Source organism: Schistocerca nitens, chromosome 10, assembly GCF_023898315.1.
Source record: "Schistocerca nitens isolate TAMUIC-IGC-003100 chromosome 10, iqSchNite1.1, whole genome shotgun sequence".
NCBI classification, from domain to species: domain Eukaryota; kingdom Metazoa; phylum Arthropoda; class Insecta; order Orthoptera; family Acrididae; genus Schistocerca; species Schistocerca nitens.
Genome location: NC_064623.1, coordinates 66,268,114 through 66,293,141, shown reverse-complemented (window position 1 = coordinate 66,293,141; position 25,028 = coordinate 66,268,114). Strand labels below are relative to the sequence as shown.

General features: G+C 39.5%; 2 protein-coding genes across 5 annotated transcripts in view; one reads left to right on the top strand and one right to left on the bottom strand.

Annotated features, from left to right (window-relative positions):
• LOC126210265 (uncharacterized) overlaps positions 1 to 23,318 on the bottom strand; it is a 153,194-nt gene extending 129,876 nt beyond the window's left edge. For 2 of the 3 annotated variants that reach the window (XM_049939458.1, XM_049939459.1), the window contains exons 1-4: positions 23,080 to 23,318; positions 22,716 to 22,807; positions 16,789 to 16,946; positions 1,410 to 1,540 (exon numbers count right to left, since the gene is read on the bottom strand). In XM_049939458.1, the coding sequence (XP_049795415.1) occupies positions 1,410 to 1,540; positions 16,789 to 16,946; positions 22,716 to 22,807; positions 23,080 to 23,161 (463 nt within the window). In that variant the 5' untranslated portion in view covers positions 23,162 to 23,318. The remainder of the gene's footprint in view (positions 1 to 1,409; positions 1,541 to 16,788; positions 16,947 to 22,715; positions 22,808 to 23,079) is intronic. The other variant, XM_049939460.1, reaches the window with a different exon arrangement.
• Positions 23,319 to 23,731: 413 nt separating this feature from the next.
• The window catches only part of LOC126210266 (cell surface glycoprotein 1-like), a 33,234-nt gene continuing 31,937 nt past the window's right edge, over positions 23,732 to 25,028 (top strand). Inside the window, exons 1-3 of one of the 2 annotated variants that reach the window (XM_049939461.1) lie at positions 23,732 to 24,040; positions 24,114 to 24,295; positions 24,384 to 24,563. In XM_049939461.1, coding sequence (XP_049795418.1) covers positions 24,030 to 24,040; positions 24,114 to 24,295; positions 24,384 to 24,563 — 373 coding nt within the window. In that variant the 5' untranslated portion in view covers positions 23,732 to 24,029. The remainder of the gene's footprint in view (positions 24,041 to 24,113; positions 24,296 to 24,383; positions 24,564 to 25,028) is intronic. The other variant, XM_049939462.1, reaches the window with a different exon arrangement.

The following is a 25,028-nucleotide window of genomic DNA, read 5'->3' as shown; positions in this document are numbered from 1 at the left end:
ACCAGATGGCAGCCTACAAGACTGCCAGGCACAGTGTTGAGAGATAAGGCGTGGGAGAAAAAACAGACAGGAAAGGAGCAGGGAAGGGGAGAGGATGGGTGGGTGTGTTGGCAGAGGACAGCACATAAGGAGAGTGAGAAGACGTGAAAAGGGAGGATGTGATAGGAAAGAGAAGGCAGGAAGTGTTGGGTGGAGCTTACTGTAGCTTGAGGCTGGGATAAACTTGGGAGTGGAGAATGTGTTGTAAGTGTAACTACCATCTGCACAGTTCAGAAAATTGGTGGTAGAGGGGAGGATCCAGATGGCCTGGGTTGTGAAGCAGCCATTGAAATCAAGCATGTTATGATCAACTGCATTGTGCACCACCGGGTGTCCTACTTTGCTATCAGCCACAATTTCAGCATCTCAGATTTTGATAATTTTTTGTACATTTGTAACAGTAGTCATTTGAGTGAAAAATCTCTTCGTACCCCTCCTAAAGTGGTGTTCTGTTCCCCACCCAACTTCCATAGCACCCTAGACCACCACTATGTCACTCCCAATCCCAACCCCGTGACCACAGGGATCACATCCCTGCAGAAGACCCAGGTGCAAGACCTGCCCAATCCGTCCACATAGCACTTCCTATCCCAGTTCTGCCACAAGCTCATCTTACCCCATCAAAGGATGGGCCACCTATGAAAACAGCCATATCATATACCAACTCTGCTGCAACCATTGTACAGCCTATTATATTGGTATGGCCACCAACCTGCTGTCCACCAGGATGGCCCCTCCACAACGTACTTTTCTCAACTGTGCAGATAGGAGTTATCCTTACAACACATTCTCCACTCCCAAATCAGCCTCAAACTATGGTGATCTACAGCCCCACACCCTTCATCCAACAATTTCCACCACCTATGTCCTATCACCTCCTCCCTTTGGACATCTCCTCACCCTCCTTGTGTACCGCCCTCTGCCAATGCACCCACCCATTCTTTCCCCTTCCCTGCTCCTTTCCTTTTCCACTCCCCACTTTTTCCCCCAGACTCCACTTCCTGTCACTCCATCACTGTATCTGGCAGTCTCATCAACCCGCCACCTAGTCCCTGCACGCCCAATCAAACAGTGCTCTTCTCTCCCCCCACCCCTACCAATCTGTCCCCCCCCCCCCCCTGTCCAGATTGCTATTTGCTATTCACACAAGTCACATTCTGGTCAGAGCTGCCAGTGGTAGCGGTCATTGTACTTTCGATAGTACATTTTGAAACTTGCTATTAAAGATACTCACAACTTCCGAATTTACAGTCATAACACAGTCAATCAGTTTAATTGCGACTTCCCAGTCATGTGGGGTACACAGACACCAACTCCACATGAAGTCGGTAGGCACTGCGGGAGCGCAGCTCACAGTGAGCAGAACTTACCGAGCAGACAGGCGACGACGTCGCGGTCGCCGTAGCACGCGGCCCAGTGCAGCGGCACATTCCCGCTGCCCTCACTGTCCCGTGCATTGACATCGATTCCTGCGGCCACCAGCTGGCACACGCGGCCCACCCTGAAACACGAGACGGCCGGTGTCAGTCTGGTCTGCCACTCCTCCCTTCCGCAAACTCACCAGAACTCATTCCTGTGGAGACTCTGTACTGTCACGACAGTCCAATCCCCCTGTGCGGGTTGTTGCAATACACACAGTCACACACGCTGTTGTGGAAGACAGGTGAGTCGGCCGTGTGAAATAGAATGAGGGTCTCATTCTCAGCATCTCAGATTTTGATAATTTTTGTACATTTGTAACAGTAGTCATTTGCGTGAAAAATCCCAAATTAAAAAGTTTTTGGACATCTAATTTTTGTGTTATTAATTTTTAAAACCTCCACAATTATCTTTTTTTGTTACCTCAATAGACATTGAAATCTTTAGATCTCAAAAACAATTTGTCTTACAGACTTAAAATCTGTCGCATTTTATTCCGTGTTGTTAAAAGCTTTAAAAGTATGTGCTAACTGGTGATTTCATAACAGTGCAGAATTTTCTGAGATCAAATTATTATTTTATTTGGAAAATTTCAAAATCAGAATTCTTTCATTTTGATAACAATATGTTAGTCATGCCCAATTTCATAATGGTGCTCCATTGGAACATATTAACCTTCCAGCAGGCGAACCATTTTACATAATATAAGCAAGTGCACAGTGTACGTTGTACGTGTGTCTGTTACCAAGGTAAACACATATGAGCAAAATCACAGTTTCATTAAACAGCGATAAAATAAACTTATAATATATGAGCTAAATCACTGTCTAACTGAACAATAATAAAATAAACTTTCATCATACCACACTGTTGCCACGTAATCAACATTAATGACCCACTTGAACCATTAAACAGTGCAGCTGCATCAGATCCCTGCCAAACAATTATTTGATAACTAATTTTCTTTAGATAACTGCCTCAGTATGGGACTGTGATGCCAGCTCGGAATCTGGATTATTTCACTGTACGGGTCGAAATTTTTTTCTCATCTATCTCGCTATCTATTTTATATTACTGCTGTTCGCTTGGATGTATTACAACACAACTTATCACTGTGTGGGCTGAAAAAGTAGTGAAGGAATAGGTATGGGCTTGGCACTGCGAAACAACTAAGGAATGGAACAAAACAATGTTGTTTGTGATTGGCACATTTTATACATAGGTGCGCCCACTCGAGGATTGAAAGAAATTTTATTTTACTGATAAGCACAGCACCTATATGGAATGCAGTGTAAGCAGATCCCCAACAGCTCACAGCACTGTTGCCATCTTTCAACTGTGAAGCACTCACAACTGCAGGCAAAAACAATAGTTGTTTCTACAGCTATGATGACACTGTGGTGTTGCCATAGAGACGTTCACAAAATCGTGTTACGTTTTCAGTTGAGGTAGGCACTGTGATAGAGCGAATTTCAGTTTAGCCATAAAGTCTATGTTGTGTAATAAATATCGGAACACTATGCGGGGCACAGACACAATATAAACATGCCTGCACAAAAAAAGAGATATGCACGAAAAGAAAGATTAAACTATATCTGTATTCTAATGTTTCCTTAAGCTGATGTCAAAGTTTTCACTCTCCAATTATCTGTTTATTCCTGCCTCTGACTCTGGGTGGACGTATTGCTGTATGTTGGACAACAGTATATATCTGTGTAAAAGTTTGTACAATATATCTTCTGGAAAGGGAGGCAGTTTCTTTTATTTCTAAAGTGCTTCACCTTGAAAATATATCTAGCTATACTGTAGCCTGCAAACTTCAGAACACATGGCAATATTATGATTACATTATATAGCATTTTTTATCATGGAGCTGGACAGTGCTTCCTTTTCTTCAAGAAAGAAAAGGTAGATATCACTCTGTTCAAAGCAGAGTTAATATAGCAACCAATTTAGACTGTTACATTGGTAATCGTAGTGAGAGTGTGAAGAAGTGAGAATTTAGACATGTGAATTGCCGCTGGTGAAGGTATCAGCCAACCATATGCCTCAAAATAATCCACATTATTCGCACCTCCCTACTGTGCCAGTTCTTAAATACCAGTAGAGCACAAATAGCTGCCACATCCCGCCTATTGCAACTGTCAGGGACCAACTTATACTTAGTCTTTTAGGGCTTCGGACTTGTTACTAATACATAATATGTCAAAAACCAAATTAGGTTCTCAAATCACCATTTTTATTTAGTGACAATTTACCACATTGCAAAATTATAAATTTAAATTCGCGTTTGGCTTTCCTATATTAACTGGGAATGTATATCAACATATATCTCAACAACACGTGCTAAAAAAAGACTATGACACTTTACTTAATTATACCTTAATAATAGTAGTACATCAACATTAATGAATATTATTAATTAAAGAATAGTGTAGCTGTTATTATTTGACAGTATGTTATTTGAGAGCCTCGAAAAGAGAATTGGTTTACTTATCTCCAACAAGAAAGATGTTACAGGGTGTATACGTGGACAAAGAAAAAAAATTCCCGGGTTTCTCCCGGATTTCCCGGTTAAAAATACACTTTCTCCCGGGTGAAAACATATTTTTTCCCTGTTAACTGACAGGATATTTTCTCTCGGAACTGTATTACTTATCAGTCCTTTGAATGATCATGGTTTTATACATCAGCATAGAATTTCCCGGCACTTTAGAAAACTAAAGACAGGGAAAAAAATGCGTTTTGGAAAGATCTTTGATGTGCAGCAAAATGTACGCTGCATATTTTCGTATTACGAAAGTATACATTCAAATTCCACCAAACACCACATGTTACTTTCTGAAGCATTGAAATCGAGATTGCGATGCGCTTTTATAAGCCAGTCATAGCTCTTGTCACGTGATCTCGCCAGCTGATGACAGCGGGTACTCAGAGCTTAGGACACGTGATGTAGTCAGCCAATAGCAACATCACTGTTAAGTAGCGCGAACACACAAACAGAAAAAGTTAATGGTTTCAGTTAATATACATAGTGTTGCTACACGAAACGCAAAGCTTTCACATATAATGTTGGTCTTTTATGCGCGTATTACTCTTTAAGATATATCACACAAATGTACCAGTAAAATTTTTAATAACAACATAAATGTCTGATCATCTGGGCTCGAAATTCATCTAAATGGCTCGTTATCAAAGAGTCGATTTTTAAATGAGAGTCAAACGCTCTGCAATTTAAGAAATTCATCGTACATTCTCGCACGGGGTACAGTAATATTTTAGCAAGCACGGAGACAGCAAGAACTGCACCACAAAATGAAAAAAATGATTAGTAATATCCTTTGTTGAGTATCGGTTCTTACCAATCAAAATTACAAAAATTTAACTGATAACAAAAACAATGCAAAATTCCCAGAATTCTAAAAAATTCCCGGGTTTTTCCCGGTTTTCTCCCGGATGAAAAAATTCCCCGGTCTCCCGGGTCATATACACCCTGTGTTATGGTGATCCACTAAGAAAGTTATTAGAGTCTAAGATTATGTATTGCAGTTTTATTTCAAATAATGCTACCTGGTTCTCCCAAGCAATAATGACGGAGTATTGATGTAACAACACATTCTTTCCCCAAAAAAATTTGAGGCTTTTCGCAACTCTACATCAGATGGCCTATAAGTTCTTCCAATGGCAATTGCGTAAAACCCCATGTTATTTCATTTTTATTAATCTGGCAGAAACTTAAAACATCCCGAGTATTCTGAGGCAACTTAAGAAGAGACCTTCGAAAAAATAAAAATCCAGCCTATATCCTTTTCAGCACTGACAGTTACATATTTGGCCAACAGAGAGTATGTGGTACTACATTTGTAGGCTGGCAGTTGTGTTTTGGTTGAGGAGGTTCCCACCAGATATTGCCTTTACTGTGTTCAACTTCGGATACTCGACAACAGACACTCTTCTGGATTGCAGTTTAGGCAATGCTTTCAAAACAGGGTTACTAGAGTGATCCTGGGCCTGACATTGAATTTAGCAAATCAGAAAGTGAAGAAGAATGCGAAATTACTTCATTAGAGACTGAAAGTGACGGCAGTCTGTCAGTTGAATGACAAGTGCTTGCCAGTGGTAAGAAATAACTACATCCACCACTGTGCCCCAGCCAGCTCTTACGATATTTATGTTCACAGGAAACTGTTGTGAAATACATGGTCAGGCTTCAGAGCTACATAGAAACTAAAAAATGACTTCAAGTTTCAGGATATTTTAGTCAAAATCCAATACACGAGTACGCTCAGGGTTTTATTATTGCTGATTTTCAAAATTTTGTAACTCATTGTTTTGAGCTTTAAAAGCCATTTATATGGAACATCATTCATTATTGAATGTTTCTCATTAACAAAAAAAGTAATTACTCTTTGTAATATAATTTGGAAAAAAAAATTGTTAAGTTAAGAGGTTAATTACTCCAGCAAAGTTTCTTCACAATTTTGAGTGCCCCTACTGAAGTTAATACTACACAAAAACTCTTAATTCTATACTTTGTACTGTCAAAGTACCTGAACTAGTGGACCAATGCACAGGGTTGTAACTTGGCCTTCAAAGAAAGACGTCACATCAGTCGTACAACTGTTTTGTGATCCACTTGTTCTACAGATGAAATACATTTCTTTAAGATTCTTTCTTTGAATCTCAGTCTGACATCTGATTTTCCTATTATCTTTTTGTTTTATATGGTTCTTCTGGTAAGGTCACTCCAGATGGTTACTCCTAGGTATTTTTCAATAAATTACAGTTTCCAGCAAATCATCATATATAGCTTAATAGCACAGTACAGCATTTCTTCTCCAACATATGCACAGTATGTTACATTTATTTACGTTTGGGGTCAACTGGCTGTCCCTGCACCATTCATCAATCCTAAGCAGGTTTCCTGCAATCCGCCACAGCCTTCCTTCCGAAGCCTTGCTTACAGTGAAGTGACATGAATGATTGGGCATGAGAATTCTCTCCATTGTAAACAATCTGTGCATTGTGTTTGGTCATGCATTGATTGTATTCACTAGTGTTTCCTCGTGATTTGCCGTGTGCCAGATTTAGAGTGAACTGTCAAAGAAAGTTTGTGTCCTTACGGTTTTGGTGCTAGCTTTGAGGATAGAGACAGAGCACTCGCTTTGCAGCACAGTGCCATTTGTTGTGCACGAACTGGCATCTGTTTAGTTTATTGTAAGTGTGGTTTTTTTATGTGACACAGTGGTCATATGACAGCAGACCTCCTGTTCATTGAACAGCACAGATTCTACAGATGATTGTGGGAGCCTAATGATCCACATCATAAAATGCTCAACAAAACAAAAATGATGCTTGGCAAGACAAATCAAGTGCAGTGCCAACGGAGGAAGATGTGTTGTTTTGTGCAATTTCTGTAAGTGAACTAAAAGTCATCACAATAAACAGATAACATAGATCAATTTAACATAACGAAGACCTGACCATTCTCATGGCTTACATTCAAGGTCTCTGTCTTAATGTCACAGCTTAGCTACTGTTTTACGAAATTTAAATATGGGAACAGAATATGGAAAAATTGTTTTCCCTCCAATAAAGATGCGGCTAGTCTTTCGTGTATTTTGACATCACATTATACAGTTTTAATGACTGTGTCTCCCTCACACTTACCTTTATACAATCCAAGTGTTTCGCTTATGGCACTACAAACTTAAGGAATTATTTGGAAAACATACGCAGCTCATATGTGAAATAGGTATTTGAGGCTAATGTAACTGTCACCTGTTGCCAAGAGTTTCGGTATTAGTGCTCGCCTCTCTTTTTCCTGATATGGACTGTTGATAATTTGTGTCATGTTTCGAAATATTTGGTTCACAAGGTGAAAATCGCCTACCAATGTGCAGGTGACGTTTTACAATAAATCAAGCGATGGTTCCAGCTAATCACTAATCAGAGCCGAACCACCACTTTTTTCACATCTGTGCAAAAATTCAGACACCCTCATTTTTCTGCGTCTATGCCGTTTTGCTTTCGTGACCAGCAGCGAGCTGGCTCTACAAAATAAACTGAGTTGTGTTTCTTTTCTCTATCATGCTGTGGGTTGCTGTACTGAATATAGGTTAAGCATTTTTACCATAACAGCATTTTAGTGCCAAAAAAACTAAGCACTTTGTATGTCATCTCTTTCATTCGATCTAGTGTAAATGCTTATTAACTGCTACAAGTCAATGATGGTAAGGGCATGCGAACTCCTTACGGATTGCTTGTGAATGCGCATTCGTTCATGTTCGCTTTGGTGCAATGGGGACTTGACACTGCTATTTATTAGCCTCATAGGTCTTCTGATGTTTTCTACTAGATCATTCAAATATATTGCGAACAGTAACCACCCTATCACATTTCATTGGAGGGTTCCTGAAATTAAGTCCACGTATGTTGATTTTCTTCTGCTGACAATGACACTTTCAATTCTATACCCAAGTCTTGAATGCAGACACAAAGCTGTTCAGATACTCAGTAAGCTCATATTTTTTTCACTAAATGACAGTGCGGTGTTGTATCAAATATGTTCCATAAGTCGAGAGACACGGCATCGACCTAAGCACTCATGTCTACAATGCTGTGGATTTTGTGGAGGAAAAGAGTGAGATGGGTTTCGCAAGATCTCTGTTTGGGAAATTAATGTCAATTCATAAACAGGAAATTTTCATTCTCCATTAAATCATAATACACTGAAGTGCCAAAAACTGGTATAGGCATGCAATTCAAATACAAAGATATGTAAATGGGCAGAATATGGTGCTGTGGTCGGCAATGCCTATATAAGACAACAAATGTCTGGCGCAGTTGTTAGATCAGTTACTGCTGCTACAATGGCAGGTTAACAAGATGAGTTTGAACATGGTGTTATAGTTGGCACATGATCGATGGGATACAGCATCTCCGAAGTAGTGATGAAGTGGGGATTTTCCTGTACAACCATTTCATGAGTGTACCATGAATATCAGGAATCCGGTAAAACATCAAATCTCCAACATCACTGTGGCCAGAACAAGATCCTACAAGAACGGGTCCAATGACGACTGAAGACAATCGCTCAACATGACAGAAGTGCAACCCTTCCGCAAATTGCTGCAATTTCAGTGCTGCGCCATTAACTGGTCTCAGCGTGCAAACCATTCAACAGAACATCATCTATATGGGCTTTCGGGGCTGAAGGCCCACTCGTGTATCCTTGATGACTGCACAACACTTAGCTTTACACCTCGCCTGGGCCCGTCAACACCGACACTGGACTGTTGTTGACTGGAGACATATTACCTGGTTGGATGAGTCTTGTTTCAAATTGTATCGAGTGGATGGTCATGTACGGGTATGGAGACAACCTCACGAATCCATGGACCTTGCATGTCAGCAGGGGACTGTTCAAGACAGTGGAGGCTCTGTAATGGTGTAAGGCGTGTGCAGTTGGAGTGATATGCAATCCCTGATACATCCAGATACAACTGACAGGACACAGATATGTAAGCATCCTGTCTGATCACCTGCATCCATTCAAGTCCATTGTGCATTCTGATGGACTTGGCAATTCCAGCAGGACACTGTGACAGCCCACACATCCATAACTGCTACAGAGTGACTCCTGGAACACTTTTCTGAGTTTAAACACTGCCGCTGGCCACCAAACTCCCCAGACATGAACAATATTGAGCATATCTGAGAAGTCTTGCAACATGTTGTTCAGAAGAGATCTCCAACCTTTCGTACTATTACAGATTTATGGACAGCCCTACAGGATTCATGGTGTCAGTTCCCTGCAGCACTACTTCAGACATTAGCCTAGTCCATTCCACATTGTGTTTCCGCACTTCTGCATACTCATGGGCGTCCTACACGACATTAGGCAGGTGTACCAGTTTCTTTGGCTCTTTAGTATACATGAACATAAAATATTTTCCATAATTCTACAGCAGACCGATATCAATGATTATTATTATTGTATATCTGACAACTACCCTTCTTGAAAATGTAAATGACCTGCACTTTTCATCTGATCCAGAAGCCTTTTCACTACTAAGCAATTATAGTTGATTTTCTACTGTGTCATCACTTATCTCAATATTGCCAATTTCTGTGTTCATAAGATGACTGAAAGGAGGGCCGTATTACAGTCTTCCATGGTGCAACAGTTTCGGACAACCGAATTCGGTATTTCAATCTTCTCTCCCTCATCTTCAATTTAAGTACCAGTATGGACACTGTGTAATAAGGCAAAACTCCTTAGAGTTTTTAATCAGATTAGTTGGCAAAATTTTACTTGAAATTCATTGCACGCTCCTTATAGTCATTTCACTTCATTCACCTTTCATTTATCTTCTAACATGGCTATTAAACCATGGTGGGTTTTTCTTATCCCATAAAACTTTGTTCAGACCATACTTGTCTACACTGTACAGAATGATGATTTGAATTTTATCCATTTCTGCTCCATATCTTCAACCTCAGCAGTGAATATTTAATGTTAACTACTCAGATACTCAGCAAGTTGTATCCTACCACTCCTGTTAAGCACATATGTTTTCCTACTTTTCTTAAAAGCCCTTGTAACACCCATAGTCACTGATGCTATCAGAGCCTTATGATCACCGACGCCCTCCTCTATGTTAACTGATATCGGAACTTCAGGTCTGTTTGTTGCTAGGTCTAAGATGTTATCCCCATGAGTTGGTTTTCCATCTATCTGCTCCAAATAATCTTAAAACAAGGCATTCAGAATAATTACACACAAATCTCTGTCTCCGACACCATTTTTGATCACGTGACTCTCCCATTCTATAGTTGGCAAATTGATGTCTCTACAATATTACCATAGCACAATGAAGAAAATCAATCACAAAATTGTACAAGTTCTCTTACAAGTGATCCGCCACTGCAGTTCCTAATGCAGGGTATCTAGAAAAGTATCCAGTTACCAAGTTTGCCCCACCTTTGATGCTTAACTCCACCCATATAATTTCACATTTGTAATCTGTAGTAACCTCGCTAGATATTATGGAATTCTTCACTGCAATAAATATGACACCACTACTGGCATTATCACTACTCTTATAATATACACAGTTTTACCCCATTATAAGACAAGTTTTTTCCCAATTCTTCATCCAAAAAATACATGGTTGTCTTATATTCTCAGATTAAGCTATTGCTGCTGAGATTAACATTTTTCCATTGTTTAACAGAGTACCTATGGATTGTCTTTACAACATGCACATTTAATTTGAAGTATTCGGAAGGCCAGGACTTGGCAAATGAAATTCACCCTCAAACAGACTAGAGATTCCCCGATACACCAAAACGCTCGATACACTATCGACATTTCTCGAACGATCGTGTGACATTTGACTTGCAGTGCTAGTGCAAGGGACACACGAGAAACTAAGAACTAGCCACTAGAAAGACCTACTGCTCTGCTTAAAATTTGACAGTTTTGTGAAAAACAGGAGGAAATATCACTAAATTCTATCATCTTACAGATTCTTGTTGTATTTAAACAGATCTGCAATAGAAGTTCTCATACATGTATGGATACCACGTACCAACATTAACGCTGCTTTCTAAGTAAAGGTAACATACAAAAGCGGAAACTGTCTCCTTCAAAAAACAATACTCGATTCTGAACCCAGATCAATATTTTATTTGATTATGAGAGACTGTAACGATTTACTAAGTCAGCTGCAAATGAGAATTTCAGGAGCTGTACACATACAAAAGTTACCAGCTTTTAATCAGCTTTAGAACATGATGGTGATATTCAGAAGAAACGAGAAGGAAATTAATGCGTGTATAACAAACAGAATAAATAATATTAAACTTTAACAGTTGTCACAAGAATACATTATAGTGGCAAGACCTGTCATGGAGATAATACAAAACGGTGGTCAGTAGATGGCGGGAGGACATGTCAAGTTCAAGAACTGGACTGAATCATTATTTTGATCTTTTATTCATGTATTAATTGCTATGACTTGCACCCTAGAAGATATTGCAGTTCATGTTCCACAGTTGCTCAAGGAATGATTGGAAGCAGAGCTGTGACACCAGCTTAGGTGAGGACAAGGTGAGTGTGGGGAGGGGAGTAGTGAACAGGCAGCAAATTACATCGTGTTGTCAACGTGGAATTCTATACCACATACTCTGATTTTTTAGGAGCACCTGTCAAATTCAAACTGCAGTTTGCCTGAATCAATTTGTAGTCAGAATTGAACTGCCTTTAAAACGGGACAAATACTCAACAATAGTATTTATTTCTGCAGGAGACGGTAAAAGTCTAGATAAGGCCAGTGGTGGCCTTATGTGTTTCGTGCTGCAATGTTGTTGAGGCTCACCGCAACATGACGGGAATGAAAGGTGACGTGTCAGCTGCTGGTCCTAAGTAGCCAATGAGAGAGCAGCCAGCAGACACTATATGTGGTAGAATATGCCATTGGAACATTCTCATGTCAGTATAGAAGCGAAATGTTACGTATTCAGATAAAAAAAGCCACATTCTCAGGTCCCACAGTAACCACAACCTCATAAATTGCTACATATTGTAGGGGGGGGGGGGGGGGGGACGACGACACACAGCCATATATCTATGACAACAAGGTATATTCCACACTGTATTTAGCCATGTATCTGTGACAACAAGGTATATTCCACACTGTATTTAGATTTCATTGCTATTTATTTCTGGTTCTGACCAACTTTCTGTTCCTTATGCTAACTGGGCATTATCACATTCAATGAGCAATATTAATTATACTGCATGCTCCTGCAGTTTACTAATGTATCAACCTTCTCTATTTCCGACCTACAGGGATGCACATTCTCTGAGAATAATGTGATTTATCTAGCTTCGACTTCAGCAGACAGTTCATCACTAATCCCATGAGGGGTGCGGGCCTGCAAACTTTAAAAAAAGAAACACGCATCCCACATGTATTCCACTATTTGTGTAGCAGCTTCCTGAATATACCGCACACCTGACATGTCGAGTGGCACCACATTTCTCCACTCAACTGCAGAGGTCAAGAAAATCACATCCGTTATTGCTGCAGAATCATCTGAGCTTCTACATTAGACCATCCACTCTGTTCCAAACCGAAGGACCACGTTCAACTTCTAGGATGGAGCTACAAGTACCTCAGCCTACACACTACGAGTGCATAGCTAGCTGCCTTCAACCAAATCAGCTGACCACAGAAAGAAACGGAGCACGGATTCAGAACTCAAGCAGTAGGCATCATTTGTGCCAACAAGAGGCATGATTTGCAGCTGCCTGTCTACAATGTATTCCAGTCTCAAATGAGACCTCCCGGCACCTGCAATTTTCCTGAGGGACTCAACTGTCCATCTAAAATTAGTGCTTCCAATGGCTATAGTCCAACTGAAATTACCTGATAGTTGATGTCTGTCACTTGCCACTAGATTGTTGCAACACCTGCTGCTGGCTACGCCTCAGGTAGGGGTGACACACCCTTCACAAATGACGTTAATGTGTAACGTGGAGCTATGTTGGAAGTGACTGCCATGAGGTGTGATGGAAATGGGAGACACTCTGACGACAGCTGATTTTAAACGACCAATGGCTGAACTGCAGCAGATGACGAGTTTTGTAGCCCTGAACGTTTCTGGACAAGGTGGTGGTCATGTGGGGGGAGGGGGGTCATAATGTTTTGTGAAGGCCTGAAGGAGACCCTCCACATGTTTGGGTAGGGACTGTTCATTACTACAAATGCGACAACCACAGGTGTCTAAGTCTTACAGAAAGGACCTTTCGGTATCGAAACTCTTGCCCTTCAGGAACTAAAGCAGCATGCTCAACACAACCTCAAAACCCTCCAGCCTGTTCACTTCCCACTCCAACCTCAGACTACCACTACCCACCACCTCAACAAGACCATCAATCAACCTTCCCCACAGCCCCTTGTGGTTGACAAACCCTGCCTCGCAGACCTACTACATTTACCACACCCTCAGATACTCCCTCCCACTGTCTTACAGATACTAGACCATAAACAGACCTAAAACTCAAGTAATGACTGTCCCCCAAAAGCCTCAGTCCCACAGAAGTATCAGTCCTTTTCAAAGGCCTTATCTTTTGCCCCACTCCCAAATTCAATCATGCTAGGCTCGTTAAAGACCTTCTCTCCACCTGTGAACACCTCCCCTGCTCATGACAAACCCCATTAACTTTTCAGAATTTAATCACCTGTTAATTTCTCATAATGTCCTAACCTTGAACCTTGCCTCACTGCCATTCCCAAAACCCTCAACAATGTAAATCTGCAAAAAGAACGGCAATCCACCGCCTAAAAAACTGTGCCCGATCTTATAATACTGTAAGTACTTGCCAACAAAAATACCGCTGCTGGGATTACAAATCGCAGGAATTATCTGGTGGAGGTACTCTGTCAGCTATCAGACACGTTTCCCTACAAGTTCTGGCACAGTGACCCCATTTCAGAAATCCAGCAGGATCATCAGTCCATCTTCATATCTATAGGTCCATCCTACAAACTTTTCCCTAAGTCTTTGTCTCTCATCACCTGTACCACTCCCTGCATTCCTAGCTACTACATGCTTCCTAAAGTGCATAAACTCGACCTTCCAGGACATCCCATTATGCCTGGATATTGTGCTCCTTCAGAGACACTCCCCCCCTATGGACCAACACCTTCAGCCTCCTATATGAAAGACACTGAACATTTTCTTTGGTTCTCCAGATTTCCTGTTCCTTTACCAATTGGTAGTCTGCCCAACACTGTTGATGCCATATCCTTCCACACCAACATCCATAATGCCCACATCTTGTCTGTATTGAACAATTTCTTTCCCAATGCCTGACTAACTCCAAATCTATACCCCTCTTCCTGGTCACCATGGCCAACTATATCCTCAATTACAATTACTTCTTCTTTGAAGACATCATCTACAATTAAATCTGTGATACAGCAATGAGCCACCCACTTGGCACAATTCTATGACAACCCATAATCCCAAAACCCTCACCTGCTTCAGATCCACTGATTACATCTTCCTGATCTGGACCAAAGGTGAGGACATCCTATCCACATTCCTCCAGAACCTCAACACCTTCTCCCCATTTGCTTCACCTGGCCCTCCTCGACCCAACAAGCCACCTTCCTCAATGTTGACCTCCATCTCAAAGATGGCTACATCAGTACCTCTGCCCATATCAAACGTACCAACCACCAGCAACACCTCCACTTCGACAGCTGCCACCCGTTTCATACAAAGTAGTTCCTTCCAAACAGACTAATCACCCATGGTCGTTGCATCTGTAGTGAAAAGCAATCCTTCCCCAAATATGCCAAGGATCTCTCTCAGGTCTTCACAGACAACAACAACTACTACTACTACTCTACCTACCTTGTCCAGAAACAGATCTTCCATGTCTTGTCTCTCAAGGCACCTACCACTTCCCAGAGTCCATCATACAGTCACACTACCCTCGTGACTCAGCACCACCCAGGACTGGTCAACCTAATCACAGGCTCTGCCAGGATTTTGACAAACTCTTGTCATAACATGAAATGAGTAATATCCTCTCCATCCCTCCTGCAGTGGTATTCTGTCACCCAGCCTGCTTATGCAATACCCTTGTCTGTCCCTACTCCATTCCTGTTCCCAAATACTTGTCTCATAGCTCATGTCCCTGCAACATATCCAATGAAATACCTGCCCCATACATCCTCCCACTGCCACCTACTCTAGCACTGTCATAGGAATCTTCTACCCCCAGCAAAGATGGGACACCTGTGAAAGCAGCAATGTGATCTTCAAATTCAGTATTCCATGTGGACGAAACCACTGTCTGTCCACACAAACAGGCACTGTCAAATTGTGGCCGAGGTACAGTTGGACCAACCAGTTGTACAGTGTGCCACTTTAAACGACGTGCTCGACTTCAATAACTGCTTCAAAGCCAGAGACATCTGGATCCTTCCCACCAAAACCATTTTTTTCTGAAATACATAGGTTGGAATTCTCCCTGCAATGTATCCTTCATCTCATAACCCGCCTGGCCTAAATCTTTGCTAGTCCTTGTCCTCCACCTGCCCATCCCATTCCCTCTTCCCACTCCAGCCCTAAGCACTCCTTCCATCCCAGCAGCGCACTAGCATAGGCCTTCACCCTTCTCTACTTCTCATATTATGATATTTAATGTTCAATTTAGATTACTTGTGGAATAGTAACACACTTACTCATTTATATAGGGTGGCACGCGTGAGGGTACATAATTATTGGAACTTTTCTTCCACCCCCCCCCCCACCCCACTTTCAACAGACGAGGCACAGGTGGGAAGTTTTCTGCCCCTTGTCATATACAAATGAGTAATGTGTTATTAATTAACAATATATTAAGTGTTACATTTTCCTTTTTAATAATACAAACTCACATATAGCCTGCGTAGCACATTATTACATACAATATTATGTGTCAGTTCAAATATTTGCGTTGTATTATTATTTGTTTGATGTACTCATTGAGAGACATGCAGCAGTTGTTTGCCAGTAAACGCCTTTATGTCACAGTAGGTACAGCAAAGGGATTACAACTCGGTACGGACTGCTTATTGGAGCCCCTCAGAATAGGTTATGTCGAGAATAATTTATGAAGAACGTAGCCATAATAAAGAACTAAACTCCATTAGGAAAACAGTTCTTAGTTTGTTTCAGTATTAAGAATGCTTCCACATTGACAACATATTTGTACACATTCATATAATAAGTATTCACAATTATACAACCCAACAGAAACTTATTGTACATAACATTCGTAAACGACTAATATAAGAAAAAGATAGATTGCTACTTACCTAAAATAAGATACGTAAGTTGCAGACAGGCACAATTAAAGGACACTTGCACAAAGCTTTCTGGCCTGAGCTGGCAGTCATGTGTGCATGAGGTGTATTTGCTTGTGTGTGAATGGTCTGTGTTTCTCTTTTGCTAATGAAAGCTGTGGCTGAAAGCTTTGTGTGTCTTAATTGTGCTTATCTGCAATTTATTGTGTCTTCTTTATGGTAAGTAGCAATCTATTTTATTCCTACACTGTTGATATCCTATGTGAATTGTCCGTTGCTTGTTTTATATCACTAATATAGTGAAACTAAATATACATCCATATTGTTTTGCAATTTTGGCACTTAAAACTCCCTCAACTCAACTGTTTGACATAACCTAATTAATACTTTTTGTTCTACATATTAAGCTATGAAAAAGAAATAATAGTATTATTGGAAGAAATGTTTAGAATATTACTCAGAATTTGCTGTAGCTCGAAGAAGTTCTTCTACGTAGATGTGCCTCATAGTAGGAGAGCCAACTGCTGCATCCACAGCATTCATTCCCTGGCTGTTCTGGACACCCGGATCAGCTCCACACGATAACAGCGTCCGTACAACATCACCTCGATGCAACTGTAATAAACGGTTTAGGATGTACATGTAAAACTTGATAGTTTTGTGTATTTTTATAATTTATACATGTCTGCCTGAGTTCTACACATTTTATCTTCTGAAGGTTGGCCGGTGATTCTGTTAATTTGTTAGTTCTTTTGGTTGGATTTTCCTTTCATACAAATAAGAATATTAGTGCCTGTTCATATTTTCCAGCCATATTATTTATTAAATGTGAAGAGTTTTTAAGAAGGGAAATTGTGCACTCTGTTTTGTTTACAATGACTGTAGAACAAACTTAAGTCTTGATTTAGTTATTGGCATTTCTATTTCATTTAAAAGGCTAAGTATCAGAGTACTTAGTGTTTATGTACGGGAATTAATGAAGGTTTCATTTTGGTTAAGTTTATACAGTGTCCCAGGTGGAATGGTCAGTAATCAAGAATATGACAGGAACACTCATTTGAAGCAAAAAAAGCTCCATTTAAGCGTATGCCCTAGTACGAATGGTTTCCCAGATAGAACACATTTAATGTTACCATTGTATATTTTTGCTGAATAACTCAGACCGCAGCCTCTAGTAAAAACGTGTTGTAGCACGGAATTAAAAACTCCTTATATTTCACACAAAAAAAGATTCTATTCCATTTATTTATTTATTTATTTATTTATTTATTTTTTTTTTTTTTTTTTTTTTTTTTTGCTACAACTAATAGTTCGCACAAACAAAGCGAGAAGGCAGGAAGAGGAGTGCTACCATTGATAGAATTCCTGTAATTACAGGAGTGAGAGGTAACCCTGTTGTAGGTTAAAAAAACTCATTCAGACAAATCAATTTAAAAGGGGACCAGGTAAATCAAGTGCCACACACAAAAGAAACTTATTTTGAATTAACTTACTGGGAAGCACCAGAATGTTAGAGCATGAACTCCTTATTGGTTACATCATCTAGAATGTGCAAAGGAAGTTGATGTATTATGTCTATCTGAGCACCTATAAATACAGGAATCTATATGTTAAACACAAGAGAATCATAAATCAGCAGCTCTTTTCTGTAGGAAAAACATGGAGACATGAGGATTTGTAATGTAGTTAAAAATAAAATAAAATTGATAGCTACTGAAACCAACAGTTTCTGCTTCAACCAGCAATTGTAATCCTGTGCTTGTTAAAAGCTGCTGCCAGAAAAATCATTTATAATTATGGCAGTATACAAACGCCCAGTGTAAGTCTGAAATCGTTCTAAAAATATTAGTCATTTTTATGCAACCTAACAGACAAACCAAAGCATTACTTTTGTGAAAGATTCATATACAAGAAATTATTTAGAAACATTAATATTTATAAGCAGAGTCAATACTCATAACCAGAGTTCATTGTTCGTCTTCTATCAGAATTACAATCTAGGTGATGTTAACAGATAAGGAGTTCATTTACTTTGTTCATTAGTCTTCTAATCTTTTGGTGCATCATGATAAGTTAATTCAAACAAGCTTCTTTTGTGTGTGACACTTCATTTACCCGGACCCCTTTTAAGTCTGTCTGTACGAAAGAGATTCACCAACTGGCAACAATTTTGTAGGTGAGCACTTAGTCAATACCAGTACTGTAAATGTTTATCCAAAGTGAATGGCTCCTCCGAGTATGACGGACAGCTTCCAGTAGTGAATGGCGCCTCCGTCAGCTGATCACACTAAATGCTGCCGTTATTGTCTTCAATCTAAAAACTGGTTTCATGTAGCTCTCCATACCATACAGCAGAGATAGATGCCCTTCCGAAAAGTAACGGCTGTTAAGTCGTCCTCGCTCTCAGGTGTTTGTAGTACCGGCACAGTGAGGCCTTGTTACACACTGTAATAGGTCAGACCAGCCACACATCCAAACTCATGCCCCTACAACTACTGAAAAAATTGTCGCGCCTCTTCAGGAACCACAGTTGGTTAACTTGCACATACAGTGTCGGCAGTGCTTCCACTCGCTGCTGCTGCTGACAATTCTTTTAACTATTGCCCATACAGATTTAACATTGTTATCTGAATTATTAATTTCAGACATTTACCGAATTTTTTTAATCAATTTCCGTAAGACAACACAGTATTGTTTGAGTATGAAATCATTCTGCTTCTCTGTTTGTTCTAACCATTTCAAACAATTTCTTTTCCACGCACAGTATTTTGATTTCTTTTATAATTAAAAGCTTTTGAATGTCTCATCAATGCCATGTGTCATTGTTTTCTTGTGATAGAAGCTGCTAAGGATTGCAGAAACTTATTATTGAAAATTTCTGTTGTTTCTCCATCAATTATTATGGACTATGTGAAGGTAAGGTGACTCTTGTACCTCAACAATACAAATAGCTCTACCGTGGGTTCAACCACAAGACAGGGGTATATGTGGAGAGACTAGACAAAGCTGATAGGTAAAAGTGCACTAAAAGTGCACGGTGTCCGTGGCTTTTTCTTTGCGTGCTGCAGTTGCTAACCACTTGTGTGGTGAATGATGGGAAGTGTGCATGATGAATGATGAGCTGGATGATTTGATAAGTTGGTAGAACCAGTGAGAAAATAGTTTTCAATAAATATAGTCATGGTGCATGCTGTGGAGTGCAGATCGTGCAGAATGTTCTCATACAAAACAGCATATTCCTCGAATCTTAGTTGTACTCTTCGGTTCCTGCGAAAACACAACATCTGAAGTTGGGATCGTTGGGCTTCACTACAGATCAGTCCATCATCACTGCGAGTTTTATTCCGATCTCATTTGCTGCCTTAACATACTCATAATAAAAACTATACATGGAAGAAGCCTGGAGATACTGACAGGTTTCAGATAGATTACATAATGGTAAGACAGAGATTTAGGAACCAGGTTTTAAATTGTAAGACATTTCCAGGGGCAGATGTGGACTCTGATCAAAATCTATTGGTTATGAACTGTAGATTAAAACTGAAGAAACTGCAAAAAGGTGGGAATTTAAGGAGATGGGACCTGGATAAACTGAAAGAACCAGAGGTTGTACAGAGTTTCAGGGAGAGCATAAGGGAACAATTGACAGGATTGGGGGAAAGAAATACCGTAGAAGAAGAATGGGTAGCTTTGAGAGATGAAGTAGTGAAGGCAGCAGAGGATCAAGTAGGTAAAAAGACGAGGGCTGGTAGAAATCCTTGGGTAACAGAAGAAATACTGAATTTAATTGATGAAAGGAGAAAATATAAAAATGCAGTAAATGAAGCAGGTAAAAAGGAATACAAACATCTCAAAAACGAGATCAACAGGAAGCGCAAAATGGCTAAGCAGGAATGGCTAGAGGACAAATGTAAGGATGTAGAGGGTTATCTCACTAGGGGTAAGATAGATACTGTCTACAGGAAAATTAAAGAGACCTTTGGAGAGAAGAGAACCACTTGCATGAATATCAAGAGCTTTGATGGAAACCCAGTTCTAAGCAAAGAAGGGAAAGCTGAAAGGTGGAGGGAGTATATAGAGTGCCTATACAAGGGCAATGTACTTGAGGACAATATTATGGAAATGGAAGAGGACGTAGATGAAGATGAAATGGGAGATACGACACTGCGGGAAGAGTTTGACAGAGACTTCAAGAAGAATATAATAATTCCGATCACACAGAAAGCAGGTGCTGACAGATGTGAAAATTACCGAACAATCAGTTTAATAACTCACAGCTGCAAAATACTAACGTGAATTCTTTACAGACGAATGGAAAAACTGGTAGAAGCTGACCTTGGGGAAGATCAGTTTGGATTCCGTAGAAATATTGGAACACGTGAGGCAATACTGACCCTACGACTTATCTTAGAAGCTAGATTAAGGAAAGGCAAACCTACGTTTCTAGCATTTGTAGACTTAGAGAAAGCATTTGACAATTTTGAATGGAATACTCTCTTTCAAATTCTGAAGGCGGCAGGGGTAAAATACAGGGAGCAAAAGGCTATTTACAATTTGTACAGAAACCAGATGGCAATTATAAGAGTCGAGGGGCACGAAAGGGAAGCAATGGTTAAGAAGGGAGTGAGACAGGGTTGTAGCCTATCCCTGATGTTATTCAATCTGCATATTGAGCAAGCAGTACAGGAAACAAAAGAAAAATTCGGAGTAGGTATTAAAATTCATGGAGAAGAAATAAAAACTTTGAGGTTCACCGATGACATTGTAATTCTGTCAGAGACAGCAAAGGACTTGGAAGAGCAGTTGAACGGAATGGACAGTGTCATGAAAGGAGGGTATAAGATGAACATCAACAAAAGCAAAACGAGGATAATGGAATGTAGTCGAATTAAGTCGGGTGATGCTGAGGGAATTAGATTAGGAAATGAGACACTTAAAGTATTAAAGGAGTTTTGCTATTTGGGGAGCAAAATAACTGATGATGGTCGAAGTAGAGAGGATATCAAATGTAGACTGGCAATGGCAAGGAAAGCGTTTTTGAAGAAGAGAATTTTGTTAACATCAAGTATTGATTTAAGTGTCCGGAAGTCGTTTCTCAAAGTATTTGTATGGAGTGTAGCCATGTATGTAGGGGCCTAAGTGAAACGTGAATGATAAATAGCTTAGACAAGAAGAGAATAGAAGCTTTCGAAATGTGGTGCTACAGAAGAATGTTGAAGATTAGATGGGTTGATCACGTAACTAATGAGGAAGTATTGAATAGAATTGGGGAGAAGAGGAGCTTGTGGCACAACTTGACTAGAAGAAGGGATCGGTTGGTAGGACATGTTCTGAGGCATCAAGGGGTCACCAATTTAGTATTGGAGGGCAGCGTGGAGGGTAAAAATCACAGAGGGAGACCAAGAGATGAATACACTAATCAGATTCGGAAGGATGTAGGTTGCAGTAGTTACTGGGAGATGAAGAAGCTTGCACTGGATGGAGTAGGATGAGAGCTGCATCAAACCAGTCTCAGGACTGAAGACAACAACAACAACAACAACAATAAAACTATAACACTGGAATACAAAACACTATCCCAAGAAAACATGTCACATTTCACGAACTAAACTACCAATTTTATAAGCTGTAACAGTCAGATCAACAATAATCAATCTCACACTACCTCAACAATAAAAATAATCAATTCATATCTTCTAGTGAAACAATGAAATTCAGCAATTCTCAATGGTCATTGTATACTATCAACTGATTGTCTACAAGCAATGGAAATGAAAACAGCAGCACTGTCAACATTCTACATACACTTTAAGCAAGGAATGTAATGACTTTGTTATTACAGAAAATAAACAAACAATATATTACTGCAGTCACGAAGCCAATGCTTTTAACAATCATTTCCTTCAAGTAACTAGGAAGATCAGTATCGGTAGCTTAAGTGATAATGTAATAGAAGACCAGTACATACAAGAAACAATGACACATTTCTAATGACAAATCACAATTCCTCCATGCTTTGGCAAAGACATTATTAATATAATTACCTCTCAAAAAACCAAGAACTCTCCCAGAGTAATATGCATTGCATTTGTTCACATATGTAATACATCACTACTAAGGTGATTTTACTAGACATGCTGAAATATGTTATCATCAAATGCCTTACAAGAATGTTTCCACGTAATAACGAGAAGTCGAATTTATAATCCGTAGAGTACGTGAATAACCAAATGAAACAAAATTAACTTAAATCAAAAGCTACTTATGTCGAATTCGCACCAAAGGGGATTTCATGGATGGAATAAAATATTTCATGTAATTTCCCCCTAACAATAAAACTAAACCTTAACAAGAAATCAAGGCCCATTAGCATTTTTGTATTACCTTCGTAGCTAGGCACAGAAACGTCCCTTCTTCCAACAAAGGTTGATTCAAGATACGATCTTTTGTCACATTTTCGTCAGGGTCATCATCACCTGCACAATAAAATGTCATATACTACCTGATACATCCATAATGACACAACTCAGACACCTGTTATCACACGAAAAAAAAAATCGTCACAAAACAATAAATATGATGTAGATCATTCAGGAAAAATGTAACGTACTGCAGTTTGAAGTTCTCTATATCAATGCTAATTGCATTTATTTCTGGGACATTAAAATTAGCAACGCATGATTCGTTTAAAATAACAGTGCATTCAGTCCATTCGTAAAAGAAATGCACATCCACGTAATACACTCACATGCTTCCAAAAGTGATTTAATTATGTCTGTTCTTCCATGTTCCACAGCAGTCTTTATGTTGTCGCAAATTTCGAGCAGCATCTTTCGGCGATTTTTATTATCACAGACATTGGCGTATTCAAACAAGCGACATACACAAAACAACCACACACAATTACCGGCTCGACATCTCTTACGTCATTACAGCACCGAATGCTTGGGTGCAGTGTCAACAATTAGTATAAATAACAACATTGCCAATACACGACATCTTTGGTATTGCAGTATAGTAGTAGTCCTACGTTTATACTTTATAGCACCAGTGCTTGTGTTTGGAGGGTGGTGGAAAATTTGATTTCGCGTCGTGGACTTAAATTTCTGAATTTTAACGTTCACTTCTTTGTAAAAGATCTCTCCAAAATCTCTGTTGATGACTGATTTGACTCTTATGCATATTAAATAATTTTAAATAGTTCCCTGTCTTTTATTGGTGATTCTAAAATAGTTTGCAAAGCGATGGAGAGCCTAATTTTTATTGAAAAAGGAAACGTTGTAATATATATAAATGTTTTTTTTTCTCAATGTATGAACCAAATAAATACGCCTAGAACGTGCAAAATTAAATTAAGCTATCGGCAAATTCATTTCCTTTCGAAGAATGACTTGTGATAATATGTAGTGAAGAATTTCACAAAGAAATTTGACGGCATCATGTATTATCTGAGTAGTTCAACAGGTATGTTGCCCGCAAGAGTAGATCTACTTTGTGGTTTCTGCTGTTACGGAAGCAGGAGCAGTAGCAGTGGAAGTAGAGAATAGTCAGCTTTCAAAATACTGGTTACGTGGCTGTGTAACCGGTGTCGGAAGAAAAATAATAATGATTAAACAGATTCAAATACGCTAAGAGCGCAAGAGATGTCGTATAACAAATCATTGTATATTGGTTTTCCTTAACTCGAGTAACCTCGTGATGGAGAAGAGGTACCAGTAACCTCCAAACAGTAACACGATTTTCGTCCCCCACATATATTTGCAATCATGGATATTTTCGCAGGGAGCAGAGGGCCCGTCGCGACCGACGAAGAGATAGCAAGCGTAATACTTTTCAGAATGATCAAGGAAAAGAAACAGTCAAGCCGCAGCAGTCTTCTGTGGAGGAAAAGAAAATTGATGCTCAAAATGTAGAAGTATCGAATAAAAAGAATACGTCAGAAGAGAAAGGCAAGACCATTGAAGGTGATGTACAATACAGATACAAAAACTTTAATAAGGAAAAGCTGTGCAATATTTTATGTTTGAGATTATTTGTATATATAATTTTCAGATGATCCTCTGAGATTTGCAAACTTGAAACGAGAAACAGATGAAATTGCTGCGCTAAAAGCGAAAAAGCCACTTAAGAGACAGATTTTCAGCAACTGGTCGAAATATGAAGAGCCATTGCCAAGTCAAGACGAAAGTCGAGCTGTCGACTTTGAAACCCTCCTCCATGCACCACAGTCAGGTGAGATAAACTGACAAAAATACCAGGTGTTGATGCAGTATAGAAAATCTAATATAATGTATATTTTTACACGACCAAGATAGGGATTAGATGCAGTATGTACCTAGTGTAGTTCTCTGAAAATCTGCTATAGAGTTTCATTTTCATTTGGGTGTAAGTTATAACTCCTTCAGTGAACATGTAGATTTAGTTTATCTTGTCATATGGACTGTAATTGTAGAAGTAGTGAAAATTTTCAGACGTCCATAAAAACATAATTTACTTAATGTTTTATGTTGTTATGACAATAACATACTTCGACATAAAATACTCAATAATTGTTAAAATATATGCATGCGATGTTATGACATTTGTATGGCATGTTTGGAAATGAAGAATAGAGTTCCAAAAGAGCTAAACAAAAGAAGTGTAAACATTTTTATTTCTTTATTCTGTCACAATGAAAATAGTATACGGTTCATAGTC